Source organism: Artemia sp. Qi Xiang Cuo, chromosome 11 (genome assembly GCF_049724085.1).
Source record: "Artemia sp. Qi Xiang Cuo chromosome 11, ASM4972408v1, whole genome shotgun sequence".
Taxonomy (NCBI): Eukaryota; Metazoa; Arthropoda; class Branchiopoda; order Anostraca; family Artemiidae; genus Artemia; species Artemia sp. Qi Xiang Cuo.
The window spans coordinates 71,836,582-71,860,541 of NC_142804.1; the positions used below are offsets into that span (position 1 = coordinate 71,836,582).

Genomic DNA, 23,960 nt, shown 5'->3' on the forward strand with positions numbered 1-23,960 from the left:
TATATCATATTATATGAGTTCATGAACTCAAATTATATGAGCTCGTCTTGAGTTTTAATATGGCTCTTTTCTTTTCTTTGAAAGACTACTGTGTCCGAAAACCGTTTTTAAAAAGTAATTTTTGTCCGCTTTTAGTTGATAGTTTTATTATTGCTTAATATTTCGTAAGGTTTTTTTATTTACCCCGCTGAACAATTAAAATTTTAGATTGTAACTTAGATTTTGGCAAAATTATTTGAGTATGCAGCCAAATTTTTGAACAGCTGTAGTTTTGTGCCAAAATCTTTGACAGTATGTTTTGATGCATAATTTTGGGTGGATGAGGAAGGGATTGTTGTGCATACGGATTGTAAATCTCTTAAATTTTTGGTCTTATATAAAGCTAAAGATATTCTGACCCTCATCCTGTAGACACCTTAGAATATACACGTGTCCTAATGCACCATTTTGCCAAAAGATTCTTTTTATGCTATTTTTGTTGTAACTGTTCATTTGTTTAAATAAATGCATGTCATGGTCATTTGTTAAAAGAAGTTTTGTTCGTTGTCTGAAAATATCAAATAAAAAAGGACAATACAAATTATCATAATTGGACTTGTTTTTTTTCTTTTTTTTTTGTTCTTAATTGAGGTTATGAGGTTCTGTGTTTGGTCCTGAAACTTCCATTGAGGTATCTATATGACCTGAAATTTTGAAGCAGATCAGCGTCAAAAAAACAAAATCAAAATTTTTGCACTAAGACCCGGTATAAAATTTTCTTTTTAATTTATTTTTTGTTCTCGCGAAGTTATCGGATCTCACCGAAACTTAGTTTGAAGAAACAGTTCATATCTTATTTACGCCTTTTGGGGATCATGGCCTGACACGCCTCTGTCGAGGAGGGGAAGGGGACCCCTAATTTAAGGTCATCAGGATATCTAACAGTAATGTTTGTCATGTCTCAGTTAACTTAGTCAGATGTAACATTCGATGCGTTATTAACCCTGGGAATGTAGAGTATACAGACCGGTGTCAAAAAGTCACTGAACTAGGAATGCCGAAATACTTCGTTTTATCACAATCATGGACAGTGCCTTTATGAAGTAGGTAAACTTTTGTAAACACACGCCAGTGCAGGGTTACCACTGAGACTTAAACAATATGCAGAGATTCAGTTGTAAAAAATCCAAGGCTTGAAAAAAATCCTAAGATATTAAATAATAAATTTTCTATCATATTCTTATATTATTGTATTCGTATTGTGTATTCTTAATATAATGTTACAATTCTTATTCTTATATAATATTGTATAAAAATATATATCATCTTATTCTTATATAGTTCATATATTCATACATAATTTTTTTGAGCCATTCTTTTCTTTCATTATTGAAGAAAAAAATGAAAAACTCTTTACAAGAAATACATAAATTGATAAAACCATTGATTGTAACTTCAAATAATAGCAAGTAGTCACATAGCACCAATAGTAGTGAAATTGGTGAAGAAGTGGTACGAGGATTAGGCATTGACATACATATTCTTTTATTATTATATTCTTTTATTATTATATTCGTATTATGTATTCTTAATATAATGTTACAATTCTTATCCTTGTATAATATTGTATAAGAATATATATCTCTTATTCTTATATAATAGCCTATTGCCTAATCCAATAGGCAATATCCTATATAACCAATCCTATAATAGCCTATATCCAATAGGCCATAGCCTATTGGATTAATAGACCAAGAGAACCCCGAGAAAGACAATACATCATTTTATAAAAATTGTCTTATAACGCACTGTTTTATATTGGACACGAGAATGCCAAGAATTTTGCTCCACTAATTCAAAAGGACTTTAGTTATACCTCGGTTTCTTTTAACAAGTTTTTTTTACCCTCCTTTCTCAAATGCTCAAATAGTTGGAACTTCGAGTTCTCCATTTTATTTCACGAGAAAACGGTGACACTGTTAATAATTTGGCGACAATGACAATATCAGCACTGTCAACAAACAATGCTAACAACAATTGTCAAACTACGTCAACAATATTGTCAAGAACAATGGCAGAGTCAACAAACATAACAACGTCAATAATTACTGCCCATTAATTCAACAGGACTTTACAATTCATTTTCTTTTAATAAAGTTTTTTTAGACCGTTTCTCAAATGCTCAAATCGAGTTGGATCTTCGAGTTTTTTCGTTTTTATTGTCACCAAAAACGTAAACCACACATCAAATAATTTTTGTTTTATCGGCTGCTTATGTCAACTAAAAGCAAGGGTATATTCAGGATTTTTCTTCGGGGGGAGGGGGTATTTTTCTTCGGTTAGATAATTTTTTTTTAAGCTTAAAAAAATCGTTCTTACGAGTTGGATATAATTTCGGAGGAAGGGTTCAAACCCGATAACCCCCACTCGGTAATACGGCCATGACTGGAAGAAAACAACTTCAGTTTCAAGTAAGTAAGTTATGAAGTATCTGAAAAAGATTGTTCTTAAGAATATGAATAACATTTAGTATTTTTCTTTTTCGGGTTCTCTCTGAGTCAACATGGAAGAAAACATCTTTAGTTTCACTCACAATTAAAATTGATTCTGTGCGGTCATGAAGTGGCATGGCATGCCCAACATAGTTGCCTTTTCCCTGACCTTAGCAGATATAATTTATAATCATCGTTAAATACGAGTATCAATGAATTAAGCAGAAAACCTGTTAAAAGGGGATAGTTAGACTGCGAAAAAACCCAATGCACACAGTGTTTTGAACCACCTTTTGAAGGACTTTTGGCTAAATGGCGCAAAAACCATGGTTTTAAAGATCCTCGAATGTTCTAAGGATGACTCTAAACATCCATAAAGTGCGAGATGCTATTAGTTTGCACAAATATTTACGACCGTTCCACGAATCATCTTTTCTAGCAACAACCGGGAATTCACTGATTCAAAATGAATTCAAACTGATTTACCTTCCCTTTCCTCCTTATCGGCGTAGATACAACGACTTCATCAGAACTTTGACTGGTTTTTCGTGATCTCACTGATCTTCTTATACTACTCTTTGGAGTACCAACGACTCGCCTATGAAAAGAAGGCGTCATATTTTCAGCATCCTTGTCACTATCATCAGCATTAGTTATAGTTCTAGGCTTTCTTACAGGCGTTGATTTCTGAGAAATTTTCTCATTATCAGCCTGAGAAGAATTCCTAGTTTTTATCGGAGTTTTAAGTTCATTCCTTACGGTTGTAGATCTCTGAGATCTCTTTTCATTATCAACTTGACACGATTTCCCACTTTTCGTCGGTTTTTCCAGTCCATTTTTGACGTTATTTGATTCTAAATTCAGTTTTTTAACCACGCTTTCAGGTTTTGAACGTGATTTTGAAATTTCCTTGGCAGGCGTAATAGTTGCGGCATCCTTATTATTGTTAACTTTATCTTGTTTGACAAATTTTGCTTTCTTTGTTGGAGTGTCATTCAAAATATTTAAAAGAGTTGAAGCAACTGAGACCACTTGTAATTCATCAGATTCCACGCTTTTGTTCTTCTTTGCCGGAGAAGCTTCTACAGCACTGCCAGACGTCCGCCTTTTTCCCAACTCAGGTTTTGTAACTTCAGTGGACACGATATCTTTTATCACATCGTCTAGGATTAAAACTCGCTTAGCTAAACCACTCCTCGTCACACTCTTCTGCTGCTCGGTCGAAGATTTCAGAGGCGTGCCATTCTTATTAGGGGTAACTGCTTCCTCGTCAACAGAGACTATTTTGGGTTTTTCACTGCTTCTTACTCGAGTAAATTTCACCTTTGTATCACTATAACGCTTTGTAGAGAAAGTTGCTTTCTTCAAAGGGGTTTTCTTTTGACCATCAGGATAAAATCCACTGGGCTGTTCGTTTTCTGATTCATCAGAATCCAGAAGCTCAAGAATATCGACATCGCGGACAGGTAGCTTTGCAACACTCCTAGAAATATTTTTAACAGGAGTAAACTCAGTGTTCTCTTTTTCGGCTTTCTTTGGCGTTCGCAGTTTTTCCAAGCCTCCAAGTCCACCAATGTGCATTGTGCCAACATTCTCTGGTTCTTCTCTGATAGACGAGAGACTAGGTCGCCTCACTGGTTTTAAATCTTCAGGGGACAGAAGCATTATTCTGGGTGGGGCTATAGGAGCGACAGAACGCTTGGGAAGTGACCTCTTCAATTCATCTTTCCTAAAATGGAATACAATAAATTACGCTGTGTTTTCAATAAAACCCTTCTAGTCAATGAGTTTTAACCTACAACAAAATGCTAATGCCGGAACAAAAAAACTGTCACAGCAGTGAACCACCTGAGGCTAAAACACTAACGACCATTTCTCTTTTATCCCATTACTAGACAAAGGGCCTGTCGAGCAGACATAAAAAAGAAAAAACAATACCACGGCATATACTCTTCTGTGAGGACCAGAGATAGAACATTCCGTTTTTTTGTTTCGGGGAAAAGCCCCGTTTCTCGTAACAGCGAAATACTAAATCCCTTTAGCCACCCCTCTAAAAAAAAAAAATCCTGAACATTTCAACTCAATCCCGCAGCTTCAAGACAGAAAGGATAAACTTACCAAAATATAAAATTCATCGCCTTAGATCGACAAATTTAATTCTTCACCTTGGCTTAAAACTGGTTGGATACGATCTTATGTGTAACATGACAAGAAGTGGTTAGCCGACATGAATAACATGTTTAAAGCTTCCACCTTAGCCAGCTCGTACTTACTTACTTAGTTGCTCCAACGCCTAATGGCGTATAGGGAAGAAACAGCTGACCTACAGATCGGGCACTCCTAAACTAAAGACCAACGATCGTTGAGGGATGAACGCAGACCTCTTGCCTCAGCTTCTAGGGAACGACCAATCGTGATCCGCTGTCTGACAATCTTCCAGAAGCTTGGAGGGGTCCAGCACCACACGTGATATGGAGGTCTTTCCAGTCTCAAACAAGTCGTGTGGCTTCAGTGCCGCCACCTTCTTAGTCTGACTTAATCGGTTATTTGTGACTACTTAGTAAGATGCCTGATCTGGATGTTAGGTCCTCTATCAGTCCAGCTCATTACAAGAATTCTTTGCAGGTAATGGTTCTCAAATCCAAGCAACTTTTCTTTACAGCTTTAGATAGACTAAAGGATTCGCATCTATATGTCAATATGGATACTATATTGCTGCTGAACATGCGAAGCTTCAGCTTCAGAGAGTATTTCAGGTTGACCTCATAAGGTTTTTCTTTTGGTCATTTCAAACTTATCAAGTTTATAGGGCAGTACCACAGGGCAGTTGTCATACTGAACTGTGAAAACAAACACACAAAGCTAATTTGTTAAATTTGACAATGCTTTTCGTCCGTAAAAAATTCAAACACAAACAATCTATTGATTTCTAAAGATCTATTCATCTTCAAAGGGAAGCTAGACCTTCTTAAGCTGTTTGGTACTACATATTTCTAGCCTTTTTATGCTGACTTTTCAGCCACTTTTTTTTAGATTTGGCTCCCGCGTCTGCCCAAAACTGCTTAACTGCCCATTGAGTTTTTTTTCATTAGAAATTGAATTCTCAATTTTTCTTTATTTTTAAATAAACATGCAATTGTGCAAGTTCCAACTAAACCAAGTAATCAATCAGATTTCATTCAGTCCTTGGCACATTAGCTATTTAATAAGTAGTACAAACATGCAAAACCATATTACGCAGCTCCAGAATAACAACAAAGATGAAAACGACAGAGAAGATAATACAGATAAATAAAGAAGGGAAAAAATTTCCGATTTAGATGCTTAGTGAATAAGATTTTTTTTAAAAAAAGCTCCGTATACTCAGCCCAGAAAATCTATTCAGTTTAGAAATACCATAGATTTACAAGATTAAGAACAAGCTAGGGACCTTGTACTCATCCTCATCTTGGGTGGGGAGAGGGTGACCTTGTGAAAAGACTTGAATCCGAGACCTGGCGGTACCTAACGCAATCACGCTCTGTATGTAGGGTCACTAGCTCTGATGTGGCTGACAGCAGTTATATTCTACCCCCTTCCCAAATGGCTAAAGGAGGATTTTTTTTTTATTTTAAATTATAAAAACCGAAATACATAGAAAGACTTTTCTCCTTGAAAAATCCTCAAAGTGAAAAATTCCCAAACCCTCTGACTTCTCCTTCTGGTATTAGGTAGTAAAATATATTCTGGACATCATAGTAGAACTTTCACGGTCTTGAAACTACAAGAAGCATTGAATAAGAGCTCCTAAACCATAAGTAGACAAATCGCAATTTTCCCCTTTTCCACCTTTTCGCGGCGTGTATCAAACAGTTCGTGGTAACGAACTCTACAAAAAAACGAAAGTAACCGAAAAAAACCCGAAAGAACTCTAAAAAAACGAAATATTAACCGAAACTCTAAAAAACGAAATTTTGATACCAATAGACACATCAAAAGAAGCATCAAAAAGATTTTTATGCTGATTTCAAATGTATAAATTTCATCAAGTTTAGTCTTACTCATCAAAAGTTAAGCGCCTGATAAAATTTGCCTTATTTTCAAAAAAGGGGAAAACACCTCCTAAAAGTCATAGAAGCTTAATAAAAATTACATCATCAGATACAGCGTATCAGAGAACCTTACAGTAGAGGTTTCAAGCTTCTATCTGCAAAAATGTGGAATTTTGTATTTTTTGCCAGTGTGGTGACGCTTTCTAATTAAGTCAATTTGGAATTTAGTAAAATATTAAGACGCAAATACAAAAGTTTAGAAATACCACATTTTAAGATAAGGAACATATCCTGGTAGGTGTATGCTTAATAGGAAGTTGAGAAATTACCACTTCCTAGGTATGTGCGTCAGTGGGTCCCGTGTAAGGTGTGGTTGAGGAAATGTATAAAAGATATATTTTATGGGAAGGGGTAGAGAGATACTAATCTTATGCCGGACTGACCTCTGGTCCGTTGATATTAGAAATACCTTGGAATATTGTCCGATTACTGTAAGTGTCTAAGTATCTTATTGTATTATATCTTATTGTAGATTTCTGATACTTGTTGTTTCCCTGGAACCACCAGTCCCAGCGGAATAGGTATATATATATATATATATATATATATATATATATATATATATATATATATATATATATATATATATATATATATATATATATATATATATATATATATATATTCGTCAAACTTCTCGATGAATAGTAGTTTTGTAGAAAAAGTACTACAGAATTTCGGGTGGACGAAGGCAGGTATTATTGTTCATATGGATGGAAATTCTGCATGATTTTTGATCTTCGACATGGCCTAACTCCTCGAGACCTCTGCAACAGGGTCTCCGGTGTTTATGCAAAGTTGTATACATATTTCTAAATGCATTGAAACATTTTTTTTTTTTAGGAAAAGAGAAATATTACCGTACTATATAAGAAATTTCAAAATAAAGCTCCTGGTAGTTCTTGCCAATACCCCCTACCCCCTGGTGAGGGGGGTAGGGGGTGTCAGCGAGGCTAAAATTTCCTGGCGAGGCTCATGATGCTCCCCTTGCCTTTTCCCCGTCTTTGCCGTTAGGCAATAATGTTTTGTTGCTATATAGAAAAAGATTATTACAGTGGGAGGGACACTATTACCCCCTCCCCTAGGCACCGATAATAGAGGAAGACCAAAAATATTCTGGGGTATCAAGAGAGATTAGATATTAATATACCTCCCCCTCCTTCCCCAAACCTGAATCTATATTTACCCGAGGATTCCATGAGAGCTAGGAAATTTGGGCTTTAAAATGTACTCTTTGAGGCATCAGACTACCCCCTACCCCGCCAAAAAAATGACCCACCGCCCCACCTATATAATAGTTGATGCACACTTAAACCATCACTGAATACAATTGTATGTAATGTAGAGCAAATCAGTTTATTAAATGAGTTTAATATAAACATCACAAACAATCTTCTGCAATTAGAAAGGAGATTTTATCCCGCAGCACCCTTATTCAAGGCTTAGTCTATATGAAGGGAGATGGGAGATTATTTCCTATCCCCCCATACCCCTTCCTATATTTATCTGAAGTTCATGGAGAATTGGACAACTTGGGCATTGAGTTGCACTCCTTTAGTTGCTTGACACCCCCCACCACGTACAAAACTACTCCCCGCTCCTCCTTCCTAATGGCTGGTGCGCAATTATACATCTATAAATATACTTAAAAAAAAAAAAAAAAAATCATCTTAGCTAAATCAAGCATGAAGATAAACGTCCATATTAACGATTTATTTTGTATACGCTATGTGATTTTTCAAGAACGAATGCACACTGTGCGGCATTGCTTTCTCTGCAACTGGGAAGCTCAGTATATAATTGTATATATATATATATATATATATATATATATATATATATATATATATATATATATATATATATATATATATATATATATATATATATATATATATATATATATATATATATATATCGACCGGCTATCTGAGAATTTTTAATTGATAGCAACTTATTCGTATTTGAGGCTAAATCGTGATTTGGTGCCAAAAATGACATCCGCTCGGTACGATTACCCATGAAAAAAAAGCGCATCCATGATCTTTTTATCGGGAAAAATGTACAACTCCACATTTCCCCCCCTTTTCGAAAATCAGCCAAATTCTTTTTCAGGCTCGTAGCTTTTGACGGCTAACATTATACTTAATGAACTTTATACACATGGAATCAGCAAAAAAAAAAAAAAAAAAAAAAAAAAAAAAAAAAAAAAAAACTTTTCATGCATTAATTGTTATAGAAAATCTATTTTTACATTTTCGGCATCATACAGCATTGGGCCCAAATCAATTGCTAAAAACACGGTCGAGAAATTTGGGTATCATGGTTGACCACAAGTTGACCTTTTCGGACCACTATGGATTGGTCATCAAACAGGCTACGCGGGTATCAGCGCTGATCAGGAGAACGTTCAAGTGTCTCGATGTAGAAATGCTCGCGACCCTCATCAAGTCACTAATCCACCCAATTCTCGACTATTGTCATTCCTCAGTTCTTTCATCTCTCAGCAAGGATACAGATGCACTGGAAGCAGTTTAAAAGCAGATGACGAAATTACCCCCAAGTCTGAAAGACCTCCCATACGAACAACGTCTTCGTCTGATTCACCTACCAGCACCCTCATACAGATTTCTAAGGGGTGATATGATCGAGATGTACAAGCTATGCCATGGCTGCTATGACAACGTCCCCGGAGAAGCACTGCTGGTCTTTAACGAAAATTATCTACGTGGCCATCCTTTAAAGCTTAAAACTGAGAGGTTGTACAAAGATGTAGGCAAATGGGCCTTTCGAACCCGATTCGTCGACACCTGGAACTCCCTTTCCGAAGAAACCGTTCTGGCACCCTCCATCAGCTCTTTCAAGAACTCGTTTGACAAGATATACGAGAGTCGTATGTACGACTTCAGTAACTTTAGAAAATTTATCTAAATTTTTATATTGTCTTTTTCCTGTTTTGTAAGAGGCTCTGACCTATGTTTTTGCATTATATTATTATTATTATTATTATTGGCCAGAGTCGCTCCTTAATTACGGTTCGATACCAAAAACTGTTTGATATATATGTATAAAATCAAAACATGTTGGTTATCATGGTTGAAGTGATAGCTGCGACCAAGTAAAGAGTGAACCAAGACCAACAGTAACTAAAAGTTTAAACACGCGTTCTGAAAAAATTCTGCTTAGTGCGAAAAACGTGTCATTTGAAGATTTATTTCGGTTCAGTGTCGGATCCAGGGGGGAAGAGAGGGAGCACGCCCCTCCCCTATCGTAGTCTAAAGTAGTGTAATTTACTTAATTAACGCGATTTTGTGTTAATTATACTTGCTCCTAACGCAAGTTAATCGGATCAACCTATTTTGCGCCCCCCCCCTAAAGAAAGTCCTGGATCCGCCCTTGTTTCGGTTTACCGTTTATGCATGGGGAGTACTGACGTGTCTCCTTTTTTCTTCTTTTTTTGTCCTTCGCCACTTTTGAAACACTGGAACATCCTAGAGGGCTGTTTAACGACTCATTTGAAAGCAAATTTTCATATCTACGTGTTTTTCTTTTATTAATTCGTCTTGGTAACGCCATGATAAACTGAGACATGGTGCCCCAGAATTTCACTTTTTGGTGCCATTTCTGAGGTGGGTAGGCTGAGAAAATGGAAAGGGTACCATCATAATCTCCAAGGTCAAAAACCTCTCACCTGATGTTAACAGTCCTTCTCCCTCTTCCAGCCTCCTTATTGATCTAATTATCATAAATCGTCAACCGACTAGCATAATTAACATGCTGCTGGAAGAGGCAACTAAGAGACATCGTAGAGAGACGTTTAGTAGCTAATTTCATATCTCTTAATCAAATCTGCGTGCATTTTTATAAATTCGTCTTGGTAACCCGATAGTGAAGTGCCAGTTGGCACCAAAAATATAATTTTTTGTGTCATCTCTGAAGTTAAAAGGCTAGGAAGCATAAAAAGGGCACAATTATAATCTACTTTGTCAAAGCTCCTAACTGGAGGTTTATAGCTCCCTCTCCCTGCCCCCTTTAGACTTGACAACTAAAACAACCGTTAAAAGTTAATTTAACTTAACAGTAAAAGTTAATTACAAAAATAATTTTCCAGGGATTTTGAGAGGGTTTGAAATGCTGATGTGTCTCTTTTGTTCGATTAAATAAAAAAAACAAGTTTTTTTAACTGAAAGTAAGGAACGACGTTAAAACTTAAAACGAACAGAAATTATTCCGTATATGAAGGGGGCTGTCCCCTCCTCAACGCCTCGCTCTTTACGCTAAAGTTTTTTTATTGTTTAAAAAAATAGAGTTGTGAGAAAGTCAAACTTTAGCGTAAAGAGCGAGGCGTTGAGGAGGGGACAGCCCCTTCATATACGGAATAATTTCTGTTCGTTTTAAGTCTTAACGTCGTTCCTTACTTTCAGTTAAAAAAACTTGTTTTTTTTATTTAATTTTTGAACGTTTTTTAATTAATGCAGGTTTTGATTTTGGTTCAACGTACATGAATAATTAAAACAAAATTTGCATATTATATTTGGTTAAATGGCTTTCTCGAAACTTGTTTAATTTTATTTACGAACGTTTTTATTAGTAAATAATATACGTAACTTAGAATTAACTTTCGTAACGAACTTCTATATTCATAAATTTTTAACACGTATATTAGGGGGTTCGCCCCCTAGTCAATACCCTGCTCTTTAAACTATAGTTCGAATTTTTTTTCCAGTTCTTTAAAAATGACCTCTTAATCACAATCAGTTGATCAGTTGCACAATCAACTTGCTTTTTTTTATTTAATTCCTGATCTTTTTCTTTAATAATGCTGGGAAATCCGGCGCCCCCTTCATAGCAATGTCCCTTCCCCCATGAAAACTTCCTTCATGGAAAGATCCTTCCATATAGCCCCCGACCCTCTCCTTCCCCCACCTACCATAAAAAATCACCTCTGAAAAAGTCTGTATACTTCCCAATAACCAATACTATATGTTAACATTGAGTAAAGTTCATAACTTTCAGCCCTCCCCCGGGGGACTTTGGGGGATCAAGTCATCCTAAAAGACATTTTTATAATATTTTCGACCATGCTGAACAAAATGGCTATCTCAAAATCTTGATTAGGTGACTTTGGGAAAAACTTAGCGTGGGAGGGGGCTTATTTGTCCTCCATTTTTTTTGGTCACTTAAAATGGGCACTAGAACTTTTAATTTTCGTTCGAATGAGCCTTCTCACGATATTCTAGGACCACTGGTTTGATACGATCACCCCTGGGGGAAAAAAACAAACAAATAAACAAACAAACAAATAAACACGCATCCGTGATATTTCTCTCTGCAAAAAATGGAAAATTCGACATTTTTGCAGATAGGAGCTTGAAACCTCTACAGTAGGGTTCTCTGACGCGCTAACTCCGATGCCGTGGTTTTCGTTAAGGCTATATATATTTTAGATGTTCTTTCCCCCTTTTTTGGAAAATCAGCCAAATTTTCTCAGGCGCGAATCTTTTCATGAGTATGACTAAACTTTATGAAACTTATATATTTAAAATCAGCATTAAAATCTGATTCTTTTGATGTATCTATTGGTATCAAAATCTCGTTTTTTAGAGTTTCGGTTACTATTGAGCCGGGTCGCTCCTTACTTACAGTTCGTTACCACGAACTGTTTGATTCTTTTAATTCATCCGGCAGTAGCAGGGAATCAAATGGGGAGGAAAAAGTCTCCTGGACTTAAATTATGTTGATGATTTAAGCATCCTAGATGAAAGTGTGAGCAAAATGAATGAAGTTTTAGAGGTTTTGCTAGTTCAGGGTGCTAGAATAGGGTTGAAAATTAATGTTAAAAAGACTAAGTCACTAAGGCTAGGAATAAGGGAAGATGAAAAGGTGAAGTTGTGTAATGAAAAGATTTATCAGGTGGACAGCTTCACTTACCTTGGTAGTATTATTAGTAAAGATGGTTGGAGCAGTGAAGATGTCAAAAGTAGAATAGCCAAGGCTCGGGATATTTTTTCACAGCTAAAAAAAGGTTTGGAAAAATAGGAAGATAAGTCTGCAAACCAAGATTAGAATATTAGAAGCTACAGTGATGACAGTGGTCAAACATGGTCCTGAAGCATGGGCACTCCGAAAAGCGAATGAAGATTTGCTAGATGTTTTCCAGAGGGATTGTTCTGGGTACCCGGCTGACTGACCGTATTTCAAACAATAGGCTATACGAAAAATGTGGTTCAATACCGCTCTCTAGGGCTATAATGAAAGAAAGGTTGAGATAGCAAGGGCACGTTGTGCGGATGAAGGATGGCAGATTGCCGAAAATTTTTCTTTTCAACCAACCGTTCAGGGCTGAACGGAGAACTGGTCGTCCTCGTCTGGGGTGGGAGGGCGTCATAAAGAAAGATTTAAAGGAAATGGGAACGGCCTGCGAGGGTGTGAAGAGGGAGGCTTTGAATACAATGGGATGGAGGAGGTGCGTGCGTAGCTGTGCTGGCCTCAGGAGACGTGGTGCTGCAGTGAGTTAATAGTAGTAGTAGTATTGAAACCTCTGTGACCCTAAATCCTCAAACGGATGCTTAAAATCTTCCTCTTGAATACTTTTCCTCCTAGTCTTCTTAGGAAGTCGAAATTAAGAACTAGTATTGAAAATAACTATACAGTGAGAAAATGTATTCATTTAAAATTAAAACTTATTCAGGAATAACGATAAATACTATTTACGTTTATCCTAAGAGTAAAGGTATATTACTAAAACCCATTTTCGGGATTGAAAAAGAACTTAAAACCTGTGAATGATGTGCCTTTTTTACCGCTAGTGGACACTGGGACATCGAATGAGCGTTGAAATGTGCAACCAAGCAAAGTTTTCGCAATTAGGGTTTTATATCCCCACCCCCATCAAGGTGTACATGGCCTCCAGTTTTCACTTCACACGCAGGCCTGTCATTTGGGGCCAGGGGAGGGCACTGCACCCCTGAATTTGGAGAATTTTCTTGTTTTAACCTTACATTCTTCATAATGATACAAATTTGATCAGTTCCCCTAAAATGACAATGTCCAGGAAGCAAAAATAATGATAGCACACTTTCTTCTGAAAAGTTCAAATTCTTTGCAGAATTGCAGCAGAAAAATTGCAACGACAATAAAACGAATTTTTATAAATTATACTAATTACACATCTATAATTCTTTTATTGTCCTTCAGTTATCTAAAATCCTCGTATACCTCATTTAGGACCAAATTTCGTTATCCGAAACTCCTCAAGGTTACCGAGGATAATATACCTCTTGAATTCTTTTTGTGACAAAATTGCAGATTTTTTTAGGGATGGTTTAAGAGAGGTGCAAAGTAAAACTTAAATATAATGCCCTATTTTAAAAAAAACTCGCGCTCTTGTCTTAGTAACTTCGCCTAAGTTAAAAAAAAAATATATCTTTTTGTATGGTTTATTGTGTGTATTTTTAAAACCGCAAAACGGACAAAAGTTTAAAACAAAAAAAAAGTGTTTTTCTGAGGGAAGTAACTAGCGAAGTTGAAACTTAAAACGAGACAAAATTTTGTTTTGTAGCTTATGCAACATAAAAACTGGTCCAAATATAGTTCGTGATGTTTCCCCATATTTGTAGAATTCTGAAAAAATTAGTACTTTACTGAAAACTGACCTTTTTTGAGTGTTTCGAAGAACTAAATCATACCCTAAGATTTTTCTTCTTTCAGGACTAGTGAAATGCTATTGAGAGCCTTATGAATTGGTCTTTTATTTTCTGCAAGCTACCTAAGAACTTTTTTGCTCCTAATCCTTTTTTGTGGGGGGGGGGGGGGTCAGGGGCGGATCCAGGATTTTTTAGGGGGCGCAAAATAGGTTGATCCGATAAAAAAAATTAGGAGGGGGGGCGCAAAATAGGTTGATCCGATAAACTTGCGTTAGAAGTAAGTTTAATTAACGCAAACTTGAGTTAATTAAGTAAATTACACAACTTTAGACTATACTAGGGGGCCGCCCCCTCGCCCCCCTGGATCCGCCACTGGGGGGTGCGTTTTTAGTGAAGCACAAGTTTTTCAGAATTCTAAAATATTGAAAAATATCACGAGCCAGTGGTTTGAACCCTTTTTTGAGATATATGCTGCACAAGCTGAAAAGCAGCAATTTTGTTCATTTTAACCTTTCACTTCGTTCTTTACTTCCATTAGAAAAAACTCTTTTTAATTAATATATTTCAAAAGGCCTATGATGTGCAGAAACCACATGAAGTGCAAAATTTGACAATCATTTTTATAGACAACAACCTTTCTGTTTTTTATTTTTTGGTACTTTCCCATTATATCTGCCTCTAGGGTCAACCGCTGTAGAGTAGCCAATGATAAAACCCGTTTTCGACGTGTTAGCCGCTTTAGAGTAGGCAATGATAGCGTGGTTTTCATTGCGTATACGATATTAAACTGTTTTTTTGGGGGGGTTTAGAGGGGGGAGGTACCTAGGTTAGGTTACGTATTTAATATATGCTATGCTTTACCCCCATCCCCCCCTAATGTGCAAATATGTAGCCCAAATTTGTTTCTAAACTATTATATATCCATCCTATTTTTTTTATTTGATTATCATCAACCAAACTTGACTTTTTAAAAAGGCCTATATAATGGAAAAGTACCTTTTTTAATTGGCATAAACTATTGTTTTTAATTTCCCCCTCTCCACAAAAAAAACTCGCGTCTTCAATGTATTGATAAGCTACAATCGGACTCCAATTTAAGTTGGAAACACAAACAAGTTGGAAATGACTTACAAAGAAATGACTCACTGTTTCCTACAAGGTCCCAAAAAGGACATCGCCAGTCACAAATACGGGCGTTGTTTACCAAATAACAAGATCTTTCTCGACACATCGCGTGCAACTCATCAACAAGTGTGTTGAATAAAAAAAAAATTGGGGTTCTCTATTGGCTAATTCTGGCGTCACAGTGGAAAAATGTGGAAATGGAGCGTCATTTTGACCATTATTTTGAAGTTTATTCAAGCCTGCCAAACTAGAAGAACAAGAAACCAAGAGACACATAGCTGATGAGTCAGTGGCTCTCACTATTTTTGGCTTCGCATCTCAAATGCATTGAAGATTGTTGAGAAGAATAAAAGTGCCAAACAAATACGACCGGTCATCAGTATTTGCTAAAGAAGCAAACAGAACACTAGTGAACAAACAGAAGGATTTTTAATAATAAAAACAATTTAGTAGTTTGGATATAAGTTATAATCAAATCAAGGTAAGTATCCCAATGAGCGGCACAAATACTTTTCTAACTCAAACCTTAAGAAACAGTATGTGTTACTTTTGAGGTTCGGTACTCAGGGTATTAGAAAGATACATGGATTGAAACGTTTCAGCGCTATATTCTCGGGGGTTTCAATTTGGGGGGAGGGGAGAAATCTAGGGGGACCCTCCCCCTAGATTTCGAAAAATACCTTTTTTGTATTTTCATTGAAAAAAGAAACAAAATTACACCCCCCCACTAAGATTTTGGAAAAAATATCTTTTTTAAATCTTCATTAAAAAAAAAAAAAAAAATCATTGCCTTCCTACATTTCATGAATTGGCGCACTTGGATCCTCCCCTTAAAATTGTAAAGTAGAGGAGGAAAGGTTTTAAAAAGACAAAATTACTACCTGTTAAAACCAGAGATTTTAATATATTAATTAATGCAAAATATGCCGGTGAATAAGTATCAATGGGGCTCCAAGGTGGACCAGGGAATAGATTCTTCCAATGTTATAGGATAGGACAAATTAAACCTTAGCTCCAGAGATTTGAATACCGTAGTATTTTATCAAAACTTATTCATATTTAAATTAATAAATCATAATCTGGCAAAGATATGAGGCTCAAAATCGTTTCTGTGGCCTTAATAGTGATGTGGATGTATCTTTGGAAGTTTAACTTCAAAATAGTTTGTTCAGGATCATCAAAGGCCCGCACTCTTTGAAGGAGGAAGGGGTTAAATTGGTTTCCCAAGATACCATTTTGGGGCATCAATTAAGATCTGGATCCCTTCTGAAAGTCTCATCAACTACTTCCCATGATAACAAAAAACCCATCATCTAGAATTTGACCGCTTTAAGGATTGCCAATCGACCTTTCAATAAGAAATATGATTAAATTAAAATATTTCAGTGTAATATTCCTCTCTTAAAATTACAGTAAAAAAAAGGGTTTCAAAAACGACATTGCTTCTAGTTTGAGAACTATAAAATAAAAGTCCAAAATAGGGATAAAATCCTTTTTTAATAGACAGTGTATAATAAATTTCACAAAAAATACAAGATATTTCGGTCACATATACAGTGACCGTCATCAGTATTTTTTGGTATTTTTTTGTGAAATTTATTATACACCGTCTATTAAAAAAGGATTTTATCCCTATTCTGGACTTTTATTTTATCGTCATGGAAAGGCAGTGTGGTCTCCGAAATTATCTACGTCATGTTTGAGAACTAAAGATAGTAATGCACTAATTAGTGGAAAACATACCAACAAACGAATATTAATGGGCTGCCATGAGTCCATTAATATTCCTCCCATGAGGAGGAATCATCCTCCTATGAGGAGGAATCATCCTCCCATGAGGATGAGAGGATAAATTATTTCAGTGCTTTGGAATTGGTGAAATTAAACCGTCTGCCCTAAGGAATACACAATAAAGACGTGTAAAATTCTTCAAAGCATACCTTCCCTAAAATAAAACTATGTAGCCTACTCGCCTCTGTTCCGCATTGTCCCTGCACTAAAGATCAAGGCATTTGCCCCGACAGGAACTTATTCCAGTTTGCATGCAGTGCTTTTTTCAGATTTGTATTTTCAGAAAATGGAGGGAAGGGGTAATCTGAGCGATGGTCCTGGACACGTCACTCAAATGGGGGGGGGGGACAAGATCGAAGAACTTTCCAATGGGCCAAAACTAGAGAAACTGTCCTTGAAACAACTTTCAGGAAATTTTTCCGTTTTCGACGTATTTAAAACTGGGGCCCATGGCATCACTGTCCACCCCTGAAAAGACACCTCTATATATTCTTTCTAAAATACCACGCCTTTACACAGACATCTTTTTACCCTTTTCTCCCCCTCTAGCTAATGAAAAAGGGCACTTTTTATTCTCAAGATATTGAGAAAAATTCTTAAGATAACTTGAACCTTGGACGACTGTTCATGAAGATTATATTCAATTTCAAGGTAAAACCGGATTCAGCACATATAGCACTGAATTCACCATGTTAGAAATATTACAAAAAGAATTATTTTTGAAAATAAAACTTACGGCATGAATATATAACTAAAAATGGAGAAAAGTTGTTTAAGGGCTCATTCAAGATGAGCCATCAAGCCATCAAGCCATCATCGCATCAAGCAGCTTTTGGTTAGTAAAACTCATTTAACCACAAGGGATTGCCATCTGATTTCCTAAAGTTTTTTTTTTCTTTTTAGTTTAGTTTTTAACCTATGATTTTTTTACATGTGGATCTTTTTTCTTTATTTGTGCTTTGTTTTTGCCAAATCTGTGAAGTCGTGAATCGCCTGATTTCAGGGTCATATTTGAATAAACTCCCTTTCTTTCTGTCGCTTCTTTTTCTCTCTTTTTTCAGCTCTCTGTTTTTGTGAGAAGGTGTTGTTTTGCATTTTATGTTGCTAAATAATTAATAATCTAATAGTTGACTGTCTTGTTTCGCGATCCTCTTCTTTTACAGGCCATGGAGCCTTTGTGGGGGGTTTGGGATTGTATAATTGAGTTTTCTTTGTTTGGTTGAAATATATTTTATCTTGTATCTTCTGTCAATCTTCTTTTCTTTATACTCCACTTCCAAAGTTTTGTCTACTAAAGTGGGTAATTAAATTCATTCATACCTTCATAACGGCTTTACAAATAATCCCCTCTCCCGTGATTATGTTTGACCCTACCACAACTAAATCTTGGCTAAGTTCTGATTCCGCAATTAAAGTGTTCAAATTTGAATAAAAGAAATGACTTTTCAGTTTAATAAATAGAAATCCAGTGGTAAATTTCTAACAAAAATAAGTGATTTTTTCTCCCGAAGATAATACGTACTAATAAGAAAAAGATATGTTTGCGCTGTGTTAAATAGTAAAATTTGTTTCGGGTTATCATTATAGTACGCTTCGTAGTTTATTATGATGACAATTTAAAGTTGTTGCTATCTTTCCCACTTGGAATGAAGCCTCAGCCATAGAAAATGCAGGTGCAGATGTGTCATTTCTTAGAAAAAAAAAGATTGACAGAAACGACCTGATTACCATATCCAGAGTAAATCATGTTTAGTGGCACCATTAAGGAAACTACTACCGTACTAAAGACCCTTTTCAGGGTCTTTTCGTGCTTATGGGCCTCTGTCGCTTGATGGTATTACATGAGCTATGCTTTATCCGGCCACTTTTTACGCATTTTGCCAATTACGGTAAACATAGAAACTGATCGAATGAAAAATTCCATAGAAACATAGTCATTGATCTAAATCTTTGAAATAACAATTACATTGAAGGAGAAGGTAAATAGGTACTAGTCTAAGTCGATTTTGTTTTTACTTTATTGCTATGTATACACCAGCCTCAAGGACAGAATGAGCAATCTCAATTCTTGACATTCCAGAGACTGGAAAAAACAAGTTTCTAAGTGCAATGACTTGGCGAGAGAAAACTATCAAACTTTTTTGCTAAAAATAGTTGAGCATAAGAGACGGGGACAGTAATAAGGTCAATGCCATTTATCAAGCTTACAGGAATGTTTCTGGAGAGAGAAATGATTCCTGGAGCATGAAAATAATTTACAAAATTATGATGCTTGGATTTGAGCCTTACAAGAAAAATGTTTTTTCTCAAGTTTATAATTCATATGAAAGGACGAAGTTAGATAAAATAAGAGAATTTTTATGGAGTTTTTATGGTTTTAAAGGTCTAGACAAAATGTCATTTGTAGAGGGGGAAGGGGGCTATACAAAGACCTTTTTTATAGCCATTATATGGAAAATCAAAGGCATAAAATTTTACGAACAATTTTATGGACTGAAGTGCACCCCCCTCCCATCCAGTAACACCATTATAAGCAGGCATGCTGAATGAAGACCATAAATACGGTAATCATCTTCCATCCACCAAAGCCACAACTCAAATTTTGTATATATATCTGTAGCTCCTTGAATGCAAACGATTACAGATTTTCTTCCTTTTCAGATGGAAGCAAGCATTGGAAAAAAGCAAAGTTTGATTCTAAGCGACTTGGATAAGGAAATGGAAGGTTTTGATTCAGCAATTTCTTCTTTCACGTCATCATCAAAATCCTTCAGTTCCAAATCTTCCTATTCATCCTTCACGAACAGCGATGGAGTTACAGCCGAATCAGAGGAGAATCATGAAGCAAATCGAGAAGTAAACATGCTCAAGCGATCTGGAGAAGAAACACAAGTGTCCGGATACGAAAATGAATCACACAACAAAGCAAGCTGGGATTCTCGCACTGGAGTTACCCAATCAGAATGTACATCTTCTAATAACAAAATAGGCAATGTTGATCAACTCAGTATTAAGGATGACGCCTACGGTCTTGCTAGTAAACTAAACCACCAACTTAAATTTTCAGAAAGTTTGGAAGATAAAAGTAAAAAAACAAACAGTAGTCGCAGCAATTCTAGCAATACTGTTTCCGAAAGTCTTCAAGAAAATGGTAGTAATTTTCAGAGTCGTGGAATAGGAAAAGCTTTGATAAAAAATGATTCAAATGTTTCTGTTCAAAGCCAGTCTTCTAGTACCCAGTCTCAGACAACAGTAGAAGAGTCTTGCATAGACACTGAGCAAAGGAGCTTCCAAGACGTTAAGAGCGTGTTTATGAACAAGCAAAATAATAATGGAAGTACCAGCAGTGTCACTAAAACTGGTACTGATACAATGAAAACATCAGCCATTTCAAACGAATTATTAAAATTAGAATCAGAACAAAAAAGATTCGAAGACACAAAAAAATCCTATTCTGAACTTCCAGCAACAAATAGGCAGACATCCCCCCCATCACAGTACCGACCTATTATTGATACCGTTGACCTATTGCCCAGGCAAATTGAAGATGAAATAATAATGCTTGAGAACGTACAACCATTCACTCCGAGTGACATAGAAATACTGTTTAACCCCAAATCGAGAAAAATTACTCTTGAAGCACATAGAGAAGAAAAAACGAAAGATGGTGGAGCAATCCTCCATTCAGTTTCCCGCTATTGGATTGTTCCAAATTCAATGGAACTAAACCAATTGAATTGTTTCATAGACAAAAAAGGTCAACTTGTGCTTTCAACAAAAACAATACTATCTGAAGTATCTAGAATTAAAATTCTGAATGATGATGCACAAAGACAACCAACTATAGATGAATCAGAAATTATTCAAGAAGCTGTAAGACCATCCGACGTCCGAAAGAAGTTCGAAAAAATTGCGGCAGAAGAAAAGGCAAACTCCCAAAAACAATACATCAAAATTAACCAAAGTACTTCACCAATCTTGAAAACAAGGTCACCGAAACCTGACACACCTACTAACGTCTCATTAGCTACAACTCCGGCACCAGAAACTCCTAAAACACATTTATCTACTGCTACAGTCTTTGTATCAGCAGCACAAGATACATCTAAAAAAGATACAAGAGTAGAACAATCCACAGCTGAAAAACAGGCTCTAAAGCATACTCTAAAAGAAGCTAAACAATCTGTTGCAACAGCACAAGATTTGCTCTCAGAAAGATTTGACAGAAAAGCTCTTGAACAAGAAATGAAATTGCAAAATGAGATCATCCAAGACAATGCCCAATATCAAGTCCAAACTGGAAGATCAACATATGATTTTATGGCAGAATGCGAATCTGAATTCAGAAAGATTCAGCAGAATGCAGAAAGAGCCATGCAAAATAATTTTGGAACATTTATAGACAGTTTTGACACTGATATGAGGATGGCTTCACTTGATTCACGCCACCACATGAGCTCAATTTTTAATGACAAAGCTTCTTCTAGGGCACTTAAATCCCGATATGCACTAGAACATGGCCATTTTGGATCTCTATTTCACGATATTGACGCAGATACTCGTGTACAGAAATTAGAGCAGACAGGAGAGACCCTCAAATTTACAGTCAACGTTGGCTCTTGTAGGGAAGATCAACTTCGTGTGAAATTAATTTCATCAAGACTTGTCCTTGAAGCAGAATGGGAGGAAGGATATTCAAGAAGATCAATTCGCAGGGAATGGACACTGCCATCCAGCATTTCACCAGAACAGATTAGATGCACTTTATCTTCCGACGGTGTTCTTGTGATCACTTGTGGAAATTAGATTGACCATCAATAATCCACCGTTTCCTTTTCTTATGCATCCGTCTATACAAAAACATGTTTATATTATACAAAAATATTTAATTAAAATTACTTTCGGATAAAAAGTTTTTCTCGATAGGCAAATGAAGTTAGTGGAGGGGTCAAGACAGATCTGAAGAGGAGAAAGAAAGAAAAAGGATGATGGGTAGACAGAGTGAGAGAGAGGGGAGAAAGCGAGAAACAGAGAGGAAGAGGGGAGAAGGTGAGAAAGATAAAGGTAGAGAAAAGGAATCGGAGGAAAATAGAGGAAAGCAGCGTGAAGAGATTATGGAATAAGAAGGATTTCAAACCGCCCTAGAATACAAGATATTAGACTTAAAATATTACTTCAAATGTTAACTACTACTACAATCATAGCTATTACTACGACTAAGTAGTAATAACTAATTCGAATGTTAACAACTCATAAGATATAAAATTTCTGAAAACTTTTAAATTCGTATTTATGTACCACGTTACAAATTTGTAAATCAATTCGTTACTTCGTGACTCAATTCCTGACTTCGTTACTCAAGATAAAATGGTATCTTCATATCTTCTTGCCTAAAACTAAATGGTGTATTTCACATCTTAAGAGTTTATATGAGAGCGGGAATATGAAATTTTAAGCTATATTTTACAGTTTATATATATATATATATATATATATATATATATATATATATATATATATATATATATATATATATATATATATATATATATTATGTATATACATATATCTTTCTCGCGTTCTTACCGGATTTTAAATAAGTACTATATATATGTATATATATATATAAATATATATATATATATATATATATATATATATATATATATATATATATATATATATATATATACATTATTTACATATATATGTATATTCATATAATATATATACATATATACTAATACTACTACTACCACCCCGAGTACGACATAATATATAATATTTCTACAACTAGAAACAACCCTTCACAGCAGCAAGCCACATGAGGGCGCCACAACTGCGCTTGCTCCTCCTCTACCCCTGTCTATTCTAAGCTTCACTCTTTACCCTTGCCGTTCAATTCCAATTTCCTTTAAATCCTTATTACCTTTTTGCAGGTCGTCCGCAATGAAACGGAAAGAGTCTTTCTTCCCCATGGGCCTTTCCGGGCGAAAAGGTTGTTCATCAAAAATGTTGATCAACAGTCGCGAGAACAAATTTGTTTATCAACAATATTTTCGCAAGAAAACAAATTTTTATCGTTATTAGAATTAAATGGCAATATTTTCAAAATCAATTGATAGCTGTTTTATTATTTCCGATCAAACTCATCTTTACTCCTGTCAGTTTTACTGTATACATGTTACCGTGAATGTCCGCAAATTGGTGAATGTCGACATTTACCGGTGAATGTCCGAAATACCTTTTTTTTTCCTTGGATTTAGTCAGCGTAGCCAGTCAACTTTTTCAATTTAATGCAAGGTTTGATGATAACTGGTTAGGTTTGACTAGATTAGGGTTAGTTACGTTAGGCTAGGTTGGATTAGCTTTTTAACCCATTTCTAATATTTGTAACTAAATTTAACATAATCTAACATAAACTAACATAATCTAACCTAACCCAACTTCAACTTCTACCAACATAGCTTGCATAAGACTGAAAAAGCTGACTCGCAAAGCTAGTTGAATCCAAGCGGAGAAAAAGGAATTTCGAACATTCACCGGTGAATGTCGACGTTTAACAGATTTCGGACATTCACGGTAACATTATACACATTTCACTGCCTGATCAAATTCCAAAAGTTTCAGTTAAATAAAACAAAGTTTTTTCAGTGCCCCTTGGAGGGGAAATGGGTGGGTAATTCAAAAGAAAATACAATCTCATGTCTTACCTATAAGAGATCAAACTAATAATGAATAAAAAAAACCTTTATGGCGCAGATTCTTTTTTTTTTTAACTCTAAGAACAAAAACAAAATTTCCCCGTGATATTCATCCTTGCAACTCCCCTCTAA

The 23,960-nt window shown here is 35.7% G+C and overlaps 2 protein-coding genes across 5 annotated transcripts in view; one reads left to right on the forward strand and one right to left on the reverse strand.

Annotated features, from left to right (window-relative positions):
- Positions 1 to 23,960, reverse strand: part of LOC148947309 (origin recognition complex subunit 1-like) — a 127,505-nt gene that overhangs the window by 31,624 nt on the left and 71,921 nt on the right. For 2 of the 3 annotated variants that reach the window (XM_089096998.1, XM_089096999.1), the window contains exon 5: positions 2,958 to 4,200. In XM_089096998.1, coding sequence (XP_088953124.1) covers positions 2,958 to 4,200 — 1,243 coding nt within the window. Of the gene's footprint in view, positions 1 to 2,957; positions 4,201 to 15,339; positions 15,489 to 23,960 lie in introns of those variants that run through there. The other variant, XM_089097000.1, reaches the window with a different exon arrangement.
- On the forward strand, positions 331 to 22,036 carry LOC148947310 (uncharacterized). Of its 2 annotated transcripts, none has more exons than XM_089097001.1 (2): positions 331 to 349; positions 19,786 to 22,036. In XM_089097001.1, exon 2 carries the CDS (start codon positions 19,786 to 19,788, stop codon positions 21,928 to 21,930), a length of 2,145 nt encoding a protein of 714 aa, XP_088953127.1. In that variant the 5' UTR covers positions 331 to 349; the 3' UTR covers positions 21,931 to 22,036. The 2 variants fall into 2 exon arrangements, with proteins under 2 accessions (XP_088953127.1, XP_088953128.1); XM_089097002.1 differs by lacking the exon at positions 331 to 349 and adding an exon at positions 15,663 to 15,814.

Coding starts and splice junctions, on each gene's coding strand:
- LOC148947310 (XM_089097001.1), top strand. CDS start 19,786: ATGGAAGCAAGCATTGGAAAAAAGCAAAGTTTGATTCTAAGCGACTTG.